This window comes from Corvus kubaryi, unplaced genomic scaffold (genome assembly GCF_017639235.1).
Source record: "Corvus kubaryi isolate FWS band 111438036 unplaced genomic scaffold, C.kubaryi_AGA036_p1.0 126, whole genome shotgun sequence".
Classification (NCBI taxonomy): domain Eukaryota; kingdom Metazoa; phylum Chordata; class Aves; order Passeriformes; family Corvidae; genus Corvus; species Corvus kubaryi.
This window is the reverse complement of record NW_024580661.1, coordinates 2,223,424-2,234,853: the sequence shown is the minus strand read 5'-3', so window position 1 is coordinate 2,234,853 and position 11,430 is coordinate 2,223,424. Positions and strand designations below refer to the sequence as shown.

General features: G+C 53.3%; 1 protein-coding gene across 2 annotated transcripts in view; it reads right to left on the bottom strand.

Annotated features, from left to right (window-relative positions):
- Nucleotides 1-11,430, bottom strand: part of PAPSS2 (3'-phosphoadenosine 5'-phosphosulfate synthase 2) — a 33,714-nt gene that overhangs the window by 6,537 nt on the left and 15,747 nt on the right. For both annotated transcript variants that reach the window (XM_042021948.1, XM_042021940.1), the window contains exons 2-7: nucleotides 5,842-5,947; nucleotides 4,221-4,456; nucleotides 3,379-3,517; nucleotides 2,996-3,114; nucleotides 2,763-2,876; nucleotides 1,971-2,082 (exon numbers count right to left, since the gene is read on the bottom strand). In XM_042021948.1, the coding sequence (XP_041877882.1) occupies nucleotides 1,971-2,082; nucleotides 2,763-2,876; nucleotides 2,996-3,114; nucleotides 3,379-3,517; nucleotides 4,221-4,456; nucleotides 5,842-5,947 (826 nt within the window). The remainder of the gene's footprint in view (nucleotides 1-1,970; nucleotides 2,083-2,762; nucleotides 2,877-2,995; nucleotides 3,115-3,378; nucleotides 3,518-4,220; nucleotides 4,457-5,841; nucleotides 5,948-11,430) is intronic.

Sequence of the window (11,430 nt, the reverse complement as noted above, 5' to 3'; positions counted from 1 at the left end):
GCTGGATTATGAAACCAACAAATGCTGCTGAAAGTGAGGATCTTCAGGCTCCATTTGCAAATGCAGGATGGAGAGGCAACAAAAGATCACTCCGGTGCAGGTAGTTATGAAATTACACAGCTGGGATTTTTGTGCAGACTGGTCCGTAGGACACAGAGTGTGTCGGGCCACGTCATGACTGCCCGGATCATAAGCAGGCCATGGCTGTAATAATTCCCCCTTTTTGGTTTGTTTTTTTGTAAATCTCAAAGAATTATACCCCAAAAGAATCTCAATTGCAGTAATTTGTGTAGAGCCTGAGAACAGTTCCATACATACCAGCTACCGAGCGCCTCTTTCCTGGGAGAACACAAACACAGTAACATAATTGACACTCAGCGGCACGTTACAGAAACCATTTCAAGACTCAGAGCATTTAAAAGCTCGGCCAAGCACTGCCTGACCACGGGCAGGGCTCCTGCTGGCGTGGCCATGGCCCTCCACGGTGCCCCCACAGCCTCACGCCGACACTGTCGCTGTCACCGCTCCCGACGGAGCCACTGGTGCTGGTGCATTCCTGCAGATCCACCCCCCTTCCTGCTGGCCCTACACAGAGCACTTCACCCACCTGCTGGGGCGTCAGGAGGGGTTTGCTGCAGAGCCCTGGCTTGCACAAGTGCACCCCGACCACCACGGGAGCTGCCCAAGCCATCGCCCACCCCAGGGCACAGGGGCTGTGCCGATGGCTCTGGGTAGAGCAGGCTTGAGCCTCTCCTTGGCAGTGCCACACCCCAGCCTCAGCACCACGGCATGGAACCCTCCACCACTTCCCAAAGCTCATCCAAGAGCACCTGGTGTTCTCTTTCCCACTCAGATGTCCCCCTGAGGGCCTGAGCCCGCAGGGTGCACCCGGGACTGATGCTGCTGCCCTCTGCTACGCAGACCTTGCTCCAGAGAGCTCTGCAAAGCTGCTCTCCTGGCCTTTGTCCCTGCTCCCCACAGAGCTCTACAAACCCTGAACATCTGCCCACAGAGCTCAGAGGAGCTGTGCTCAGGGATGTTGGCAGCTTTGGGGGGGCACCCCAAAACTAGATGCTCTCTGGGACGAGCCTCTGGCGCAAAGTACGGGGCTCTGGAGCAACGTGGCCATCCCAGGGTGCTCTGCAACCTCGGCAGGCACAACAGGCAGCTCAAAGACCACAGAGGAGGCTCTGATAACAGGGACGTGCTTCTGAACACTGTTTGCACACTGGGCAGGAGGTGAAAGGCTACGACGTGTCTGGGAGCAGAGCCCCCCCACAGACGTTCCCACAGTGCAAAGTGAGCAGTCCTGAGCTTTGCCTCTGCTGCACGGTGCCCAAATCCGAGCATCAGCAGCAAATCACTGCCCTGTGTGACCATGGGATCTCCTAGAAGGCAGGCAAGGCTCAAAGGGACTTGCTCACTCAGATCCCTGAGGGCAGAGATCACTGCCAGGTCTACAAACCCCAATGTGAGCACCCCACCTGCAGGTGAAGTCACAGAAACAGCATCCACAGCTGAGCAGCAGAGTGGAAACATCTGTGCCCCTGTCTCAGCTGTGGATGGCCATCACCTGAGCCCTTTTTGCTTTTTCCAGGGATGAAGCACCTCTAACAGAGCCTGCTACTGCATAGAGAAATCTAATTGAGGTCAAGTTACCACGTTGGATAGGCAGGGAAATGGGGTGGGGGGGCAAAACCAGGCTCTGCTCCTGTTTCCAAGGTGCAGCTGCCTTCTCCTCCCACTTCTACCTCATCCTGGCAGCCTCCCTGCTTCCCTGGCTTTGGGTTTGCATCTCTGTTTACCCTGGTACAGCCGAGCACCAAAAGAGCCACACGACGACTGCCGGAGGGTTTGAGCAGCCCCGCGTGAGGTGCCAGGGCCGTGCCCACGGCACGGTGACCTTGGTCCCCTTCAGGAGCCCGGGGGCGTGGCCCGAGGGAGGACAGGAGGACACAGGGGATCCCTACCGTTGAGCAGGGTGCCGAAGTGCAGCACTTGCAGGTACTCTGCCTCCCGCATGAATCCTGTCAGAGGGGTGGCCCAGCCTTCGCTCAGCACCTGCACCCACTGCAGATCCAGCTGCAAAACAAACCCACAGGGGTCACGCTCCTGTCACCATGTCACACTCAGAAGTTGCTTTTCCTCCCCTTCTGCTGCAACAGCATTTTCATTCTGTTTTGTTTCAAATACGGGACATTCATAAGGGGGAGAAAGACATGGCGGATGTAGCTTGGGGCTTTCTAAGCCAGACTCACACACGTTCATAGCACTACTTAGAATCCCAGAATGGTCTGGGCTAGAAGGGACCTCAAAGCCCATCCAGTGCCACCCCTGCCATGGGCAGGGACACCTCCCACTGTCCCAGGCTGCTCCAAGCCCCAGTGTCCAGCCTGGCCTTGGGCACTGCCAGGGATCCAGGGGCAGCCCCAGCTGCTCTGGGCACCCTGTGCCAGGGCCTGCCCACCCTGCCGGGGAACAATTCCTTCCCAATATCCCATCCATCCCTGCCCTCTGGCAGTTTGAACTTGTGGGGCTGCATGAACACAGCAGAGGAGACTGGCAGCCCTGGCCTCTCCCAGCACAGGGTGGAGGTGTGGCAGAACATGGCTGAGGATCAGGATCCCACCTCAGCTCACCATAAACCACAGCCACAAAAAGTCAGGGCCATCAGAGGAACACAGGCCCCTCTGGCAACATCCTCCTGGAAGCTTCTGCCCTTGGAGCAGCTCAATAATGCCACAACCTGTGTGTGGCAATACCTTAGTGATCTCCACCGCTGGCAGGGTCTCTGCCTCAGCCCGGACACTGCTGAGTTTATCCTCAGGCACAAACAGCTCCAGAACATCCTTGACTGAGCCTTGTGGCACAATGTTCTGAAAGACAGAGCCAGGCAGCACTTGTAACACGCTGGTTTTTACAGGCACGCCAAACAGGCAATGTCCCAATGCAGGGTTCCAAAGCTGCCAGTGGTGGGGACATAAAAGTGACCTACCTGTGCTTGGAGCAGCTCCACGACCTGCTGGATACACTCAGACACCGACGCAATGTTTGTTTTCAGCACCAGTTCAGGAGCTTCGGGTTTCTCATACTCCGAGTCAATCCCCGTGAATCCTACGGACAATTAACCCCCAAATTAAATGTATTTAATAGAATAATCAGTGCCTTGGAGCCAGCAGCGCTGTACAAACAACCAGGGGGCATTCCAGCATGCTGGGTACAACAAGTGACACTTGTGACAGTAAGATTAGGGGAACAGGATCCTCTTGTGCACTACAAAGGGCCTTTAGAAACCCACCCCTACGTGTGGCACTGCCAGGACAAGGCATCCAAAGCTCGGGAAAGAAAAAGGCAAAGTAAGATCTCACTCCTCCATACCTTTGATCTCTCCAGCTCTTGCCTTTTTGTACAGGCCCTTCACATCTCTGCTTTCACAAATATTTAGAGGGGCGTCTACAAAGATTTCAAAGAAAGGAAGTCCAGCTGCCTCGTGAATTTTCCGTGCGTTTCGACGATCCTGGTAGAAGAAAGATGGGAAAAATCTGAATTGCAGCAAAAAAAAAAAAAAGCAACAACCTGGATTTTGACACAGGTAAATTAATTACTCTTATAGATTTATTAAATGTACACTCATTCTAATAAGGTTTTTTCATCTCACTTCTCTCCTTTTCTTTAAAGACACTTAAAAAAAAATTGTACAAATCTACAGTTTTGATCTGTTTTCAGCTTTTCCCATGCAAAACCTCAAGATTTTTTGGTTAGGCAGGACAGCAGAACTTTAGATTGTGGATCATTATCTGCCCTGTGTCAAAATGGTCAGACTTGATGATCTTAGAGGTCTTTTCCAGCCTTAATGATTCTGTGATTCTACGAGAAAAGGAACTGCTTGCATCAGCCTGATAACAGCAGCTACGGAAGTGAAAATCGCAGTCAAATCTTCTTCCAAAAGAGCAGTGACAGCTCTAGGACAGGCTGCTGCTTCTGTGACTCTTTTCTGCCTCTGAGGAGTTAATAGCAGGGAGACCTTGAACTCCTCTTAGCTTTTCATCAGTTTGCAACACCGGGTTTACTCAGCGAGGTCACTGCCCTCCAAACAGGCTGTGCGTCAGCGGTGTTCTACCAAGCACCCGATGGTGGATTTAGGAAACCCTCTCCATAACCCACCTTCACCATCTGAGCTGAAGCTGAGAAGAGAGCAGGCTGTGGTGGGGGGGGTTTACCTTTGTGAAGGGGGAGATGAAGCTGGTGATGCAGACGAGCCCCGCGTCGGCGAAGAGCCGCGCCACCTCGGCAATGCGCCGGATGTTCTCCTCACGGTCCTCTGCCGAGAAGCCCAGGTTCTTGTTCAAGCCGTGCCGGACGTTGTCGCCATCCAGGGAGTAGCACGGGATGCCATGAGCCACCAGGTACTCCTCCAGAGCAAAGCCAATGGTTGTCTTGCCAGCTCCAGAAAGGCCTGGCAGAGGCAGGGAAGTGAGGGGTCAGGTGTGAGGTCAAGAGAGTGAAAACGAGAGCGCAACTGGGACACCGGCGGCAAAACTCCTCTGTCTGAAGTTCCCTACCTCATTCCTCCCTCAAGGAGGTTGGTTTCATCTTTCACAGAGCCCTTTTCAACCCTTCTTATTGAAGGGGTGGCATTAATGCCGTGAGAAAAGCATCTACAGCCCAGCATCTGGAGAGGTCCAACCCAGCAGTGCTTCTTGCTGGGCTGTGCTGGGACACACAGGTGCCAGGAAGCAGGAGAGGTGTGAAAGGATGCTCCAAGTCTCTCAGCACCTTCCTCTTCCTCCCCTTGCTCCCACTGTGCAGAGCCAACTGCTCTCCCATGCTGAACCCAAGGAGAGGCTCCTGCTGCAACCACGTGAGGTGGGACAGGCTCCAGCAGCAACGGCCCCTCATCGCCTCCTTCTCTAGGTGCATCTTTCAAAGAATAATCAGCCAGGCAAGCTCAAACCTTTCAGACACAAGATCCTTGAGTAATATTCAAAAAAGGAAGGAAATTGCCTTGGGTAGGGCTTTTGGCTTCAGAAATTTCATAAAAGCAGATTGGGGACTTCAAAATTGAGGAGGAGAACAAAACCCTAATGTGCTTTAACCCAGCATCTACCACCTAAGGTGACAGGAAGGCAAATCAGAATGGCTTTACAAATCCTTCCAAGCACGTCCTTCGACACCCTCCAGCAGCCAAAGAAAATGCCAATATTTAACAAGCAAAGGAACAACTGGACAGCTGGCAAAAGACAGAGTTGTCTAAATATTAGAAATGAGAAATGCAACTGTCATTTCTGGCAGCCCCTAATCCCCAAGCAATGAGTTTATATTCCAAGGCAGAAGAGAAGGGCAACAAAACAAGTGGAAGGGATTGCTCCCAGCCTGACTCTGTGGCTGGGAGTGTTTATTCTCCACACAAGGTGACTGCCTCGTGCTGCCTCAAGCACAGCACACCTACGTGTCCCAATAAACTTCCCACCGCTCCTGAATGAAAACATCCGTGCTTTGGACAACCCTGGGTACGTTCCACTGCCAAAGGATTTGAGCCAAGGCTTCCTCAGCTACACACTTGGGAACAACGAGTGCTACCCCCAAGGGCCTCTGACATGTTCAAAGGAGTCTGATAGCAGCTGGGAAATCCATAAAAACATCAGTTATGGGCAGCAGCTGCCAGGGAGAACATCTTGCTGCGCCAGCACCGCGTGTCTGCCTTTCCCACGTGGGGATGTTTTGCAATTCCCAGCTCCCAGGGAACGCTGACGTTTCCTGCAGATCCCAAATCCCCACCTCCCAGCCATACTCATGGAGTTTCACAGGTGAGGCCACGCTTTCACACCCAGACAAAAATACCTGTGAGCCAAACCGTGCAGCCTCGGAATCCTCCCCTGGTGCCGACAACTTGGCCTCTCTTACTCCTGCTGACATGATGGGCTTGGTAAACCACGTTGGTGGATCCCTGAGGAAACAAAGCAGAACAAAGCACTTCTGTTACCTTTGCTGCTCTCCGTGCAAAGGGAAATCTCTGCTGGGACAAATAGATTTGCAGAGAAATGAAATTCATTAACGAGCCAGAGCGGTGAACTCCAGGGCTTTGGTGTGAGGTGGATTTGTCTCAGCAGCACAGACGGATTTTTTGGAGGCTCTTTGCCTCTGCCCAGGGTGTTTCTGGTGGCAATGCCTTCACGCCAGCAGGGAGCAGGGAGAAGGTGACTGGCTTTGCTGCGGGAGCACTGCCAGGTGACTGATCCCCCCGCGGGCGGGCGGGACGTGGAGTCTGGGCAGAGACACCCTCCCTGCCTTCTCGACGGTTTCAAATGCAGACAGACTCACCTATTATTTTAATCAGGCTTGCAAAACAAGAGCAACTTCAGGTGCTAATTTACTGGCTGTGTAACACAGAGAGCTGCAGCTGGGGCAGGAGCGGTGCCGAGCTGGGCACGCGGTGGGATGGGAGGCAGAGGAGACAACCCCTGACGTGTCCATGTGCATTCCCAAGCAAACAAGGCACCAGCACAACGCTGGGCCAGAGGCCTGAATTTTGGTGCTTCCTAATTCTGGCGGTTCCCAACGTTGCTGACCCCAGACTCTGCGCAGGGCTGGCTGCAGGTGAAGCAGCCTGGATATGCCCTGCAGCTCCAGCAACGGCACCTCCACAAGGAATTTTCCACATGGAGTATCTACAGGACCCTGCTAATTGTGAGGATGATGTTCCCAATTGAGGCATCCAAAGCAAAGAACAAGGAGGGAACAAAGATATAAATATATCCTGGATATTCATGTAGGGAGAGAGAGAAGAGAAGGTTGCATGGAGACCTCACAGAACCTTCCAGGACCTGAAGGGGCTTATGGGGAAGCTGGAAAGGGACTGTTCATCAGAGCAACAGGACATGGGGACTGGGTTCAGGCTGAAAGAGGGGAAATTTAGGTTACTTACACGGAAGGAATTGTTCCCTGGGAGGGTGGGCAAGCCCTGGCACAGGGTGCCCAGAGCAGCTGGGGCTGCCCCTGGATCCCTGGCAGTGTCCAAGGCCAGGCTGGACATTGGGGCTTGGAGCAGCCTGGGACAGTGGGAGGTGTCCCTGCCCATGGCAGGGGTGGCACTGGATGGGCTTTAAGGTCCCTTCCAACCCAAACCAGTCTGTGCTTCTATAAAAAACCCAAAACATCTCTAGACCTGCCCCTGAAAAGGTGAGTGAGCGCTATGTATCCCGTGACTCAGAGAATAAAAGATAAATAGCTCAAGACTTGCTTTCTGTGGTTTGCTCCCTTTTGTTGCTTTTTGTGGGCTTTTTTTGCAGGGGGCTGTCAAAAGTTTGAACGTTTTAAGCTCGCAAAGGTGAGACAGCACCACCACAGATTAATTTTCTCCCACCCCCAGGAGTTCAGGCTGTGTCCCGCAGGAGATGAGCCATGATAACGTCCATGCCTGGGGAAGATGCAAGATCTGGCACATTCCTGCGTGGCTGATGTAAGGAGATTGTTCTAAGTACAGGTTGCTGTGCCATAAATCTGCGCTGTGTGAGCCTCTCAGAGCTCTTAGTTTGCACGCTGGCACCTTTGGGAGCTTGGGAAAGCACCACTGAGGGCACTTCTGCAATTCAGCAACACTGTCACACCTCTCCCACCTGCCAGGAGCTCCAGACGGTGCCAAATCCCTCAGATTTTTCTGCTCTGTTAATAAATTTCCTGGGAAACTCTTCCTAAGCCTGAGCTGGGCTGGGAGCTTGCTTGGCTGGGAACGGGCCCTTCAGTGGGAAAGACCAACTTCCCACCTCATCATCCACCAGCTGGGACACGGCTTGGGAAGCCAGAGCTGAAGTGTGGCAGAAGGGAGTGAAAGCAGCAGGAAATCTGATCATTAATGGCCTGAGAGCAAATCCTGGAGAGATTTTTGCCTAGGAAGAGCATATCCCTGCAGGATGGTTGGAAGGCAGAAGGAGGCAGTGGATGGGGTTTAATCAGATGCAGGGCTGTCCTACTGCTTTGATTCTCGGGGTGTTAACCCTGTCACTGCAAATCAAACATACTGAAGTAGGTAATCCAATCATCATCACAACATCTACACCTGGGCATCAGGCCCTAAAGCAGGGACAATTTAGGACACTGGTAAGCATGTCTTGGAATAGTCTGGGTCAAGGAAATGAGGTTTGGGAGAGGAACTTCTGACTTATAATTCAGCCCCAAAGAAAGCTCCAAACAAGACAATAAATGTCCCAGCAGCATCTCCAAAGAAGGGAGGCATCCCCTGCCAGACAGATGGTTAAAGACGACACTGTCACCCTCTCCCCTTTCCTTGGAAATCTGCTGTTTGGCCCTGTCTGGATGAGCTCAGTGCTCAGCCCACCCTGCCTTACCTCATCCAGGAAATGAGAAAAAAACAAACACACTGCTCCAAACCTCGGACTGAGGCTGCAGCAGACCAAGAAACCCAATCCTAACTCTGCTTTTGGTCTTCTCTCCTACTGAGCCCGTCCATGAGGCTGGCAAGCAGGGAGACACCAAGACCTTGACGGTCTTGAGGATCAGGCTTGACCGAGCTGCCTGGCAGGGGTCTCCTGGCTTAGTTTCCAAAGGGAACAAGCTTTCCATCAACCAGCTGGTGGGACAAGATGCTCCCCTCTGTGTGAAAGCAGGCTGCAGCCAGAGGCAGGAGGTTTTTCCTGAGTGATCCTCCTGAATAAAGGGATGGGGCCTCTGAGATAGGAGAGTCTTTGCCGGAAATCAGGAACCATCAGTGTCCTCTGCTCCGAGAGCCACCACTGCTCAACTCACAGCATCCCAAGAAGTGACCTCAGCTCCTCCTGAAGTAATTGGCCCTGGAAGGGAGTAGCTGTGCTTGCCCACATAAATGATGTGTGACTACTCAAGGAGATCTTATCAGGGAGCATCTTCTCCTCGCATCTGACAGTTAAAAGCACGAGGTCTGTGGGGCCTCTCCCAGACGTCGCTGACGTTATTGGGAGCAGAACCGCTGCACGTCTAATAGGGAATGCACCAGACAAAACCCATTTATAATCATAGAAGGATAGAGGTGTGTAAGGTTGGAAAAGACCTTTAAGATCATCAAGTCCAGCCATCAACCCAGCACCCCCCTCGTGTTCACCACTGAACCATGTCCTCAAGGGCCACACCACGTGGTTTTTGAACACTTCCAGGGATGGTGATTTCCCCACTTTCCTGAGCAGCCCATTCCAATGCTCTACAACCCTTTCCATGAAAAAAATTTCCTAATATCCAATCTGAGCCTCCCCTGGCGCAACTTGAAGATGTTTCCTCTCCTCCTGTCCCTGTTCCCTGGGAGCAGAGCCCGACCCCCCCGGCTGCCCCCTCCTGTCAGGGACTTGTGCAGAGCCACAAGGTCCCCCCTGAGCCTCCTTTGCTCCAGGCTCAGCCCCTTTCCCAGCTCCCTCAGCTGCTCCTCATCAGAACCCCTCCCCAGCTCAGCTGCCCTTTTGGGTTTAGGGTTCTCCCAACAAATTGCATGGATGTTTTGCCATCTTCCACTAGGAATTCAAGTATAAACTCTGGCCCTTGAGGAAGCAGCTCCTCCTGCCTCCACATCCTCAGTTCTTTAACCAGCGCCTCCATGGCTGCATCAAGAATGGGAGCATGGCAAGAACCAACTGCGAGTGCCACATCCCACAGCTGAGGGGTGGAAATGAAGGACAGATGGGAGCTGAGCAGGACATCCAGGAGATCTCCTGAGCGCACACAAGACCCTCAGGCACCCGGAGCAGGCAGAGCTCTGTGCCGCTGCAGAAGGAGATGTGGCACCAGGAAGCCGCGCTGGCCATCGCGGTGGCCGAGCAGGCCCAAGCCCGTGTCCTTATCGTGCCCTCAATTCACCCCTGCCTGCTGCAGCTGGCACAGGCACAGACCTGGACGCTGTCCAGGAGCCACAGCGCACGGCAGGCTGCGGCAGCATCCCGCTCTGGGTGAGGGACTCGCTCCTGGGAGCACGGCTCACGCCAGCAGAGCCAGGCTGTGCAGCACGGAGCTGCGAAGGGCACGTTACTCACACGTCCGGCTCACTCAGCACCGGCACCAGCATCCAGCTGGCAGCGCTCAGGGCCCCGGGGAAACCCTGACCCAACAGCCAGGGCAGGGTCAGGACTCCCTCAGCTGCCTTTTTATTTATAGGGCAAGCTCACAGCACCAGGAATATGATTCATTTTTTTCCAGTCAAGCGTTTCACACACACCCTATTTCGGTACTGCAGCCTGGACACGTCTCAGGAAGGAAAAATTAGACCAAAATAAAAATAGAGGCTTTTGAAATGTTTTCAGCTGATCCTATTTACAAATGGTAGAACGGGCTTTTAAAATGATGGAATGATCCCACAAACCTTTGCTTGCACAGGCAAGCAGTGGGATCGAGCACATGGAGGGATTATTGGGGTGTCTGTGCAGGGTCAGGAACCAGACCTGATGATCCTTGTGGGTCCCTTCGAGCTCAGGAGATTCTGTGATTCTGAGTTTGAAGTCAAACACTTGCCTAAGCCTCAGGAGAGTGAGCTAACCAATCATTAAAAAAACCCTCCCAACTCCTGCCAGCATACTGAAAAAAAAAAATTAAAATTATTTGTTCCTACCGGTTGCATTTGATGTATAAAAATTATGTTTATCAAAATTTTCCTTAAAAAACTATTTTCTTCTTCCAGGACTGCTCTGGCAAAAGAGTGATACTGTCTCCATGAGCAACCAGGGGGAAAAAACCTCCTGTGAAAGAGTCATTTGCTGAAGAAGAGCAAACCTGATACTCCAGAGAAAAGGAGGAAGAGAGGAAAAAGGGGGGGGGTTTGTCTGTGGAAGCAAAGATTTGATCACAATCATATTGAAGCACAATGGAGAAACCTTGGCATCCCTTACATCCCAGCTTCGCTCTTGTAACCCAAAACCTGTGGACTTTCCCCAAATAATCACTTAATGGACTAAGGCAGAAGGTCTTCAAAACCAACCCCCATTCTTTCCCAAGGGAAAACCCCAGCAAGGCGGAGTTACCCTGGGAATTTTGCCTGTTTAACCTCTCAGGACGAAGGCCCACATGGGGAAGGGGGAGCTTGCAAGCACCTCTTGTACTGCCCAGCTCCCTGCTCCCATGCTGCTGTCCCTGCTGTGCCACCCTGCTGTCCCTGCTGTGCCACTGCCAGCCTGCTGTCCCTGCTGTGCCACTGCCACCCTGCTGTGCCACTGCCACCCTGCTGTCCCTGCTGTGCCACTGCCCCCCTGCTGTGCCACTGCCACCCTGCTGTCCCCGCTGTGCCACTGCCACCCTGCTGTCCCTGCTGTGCCACCCTGCTGTCCCTGCTGTGCCCCTGCCACCCTGCTGTGCCACTGCCACCCTGCTGTCCTTGCTGTGCCACCGCCTCCCTGCTGTGCCACTGCCACCCTGGTGTCCCTGCTGTGCCACTGCCAGCCTGCTGTCCCTGCTGTGCCACCG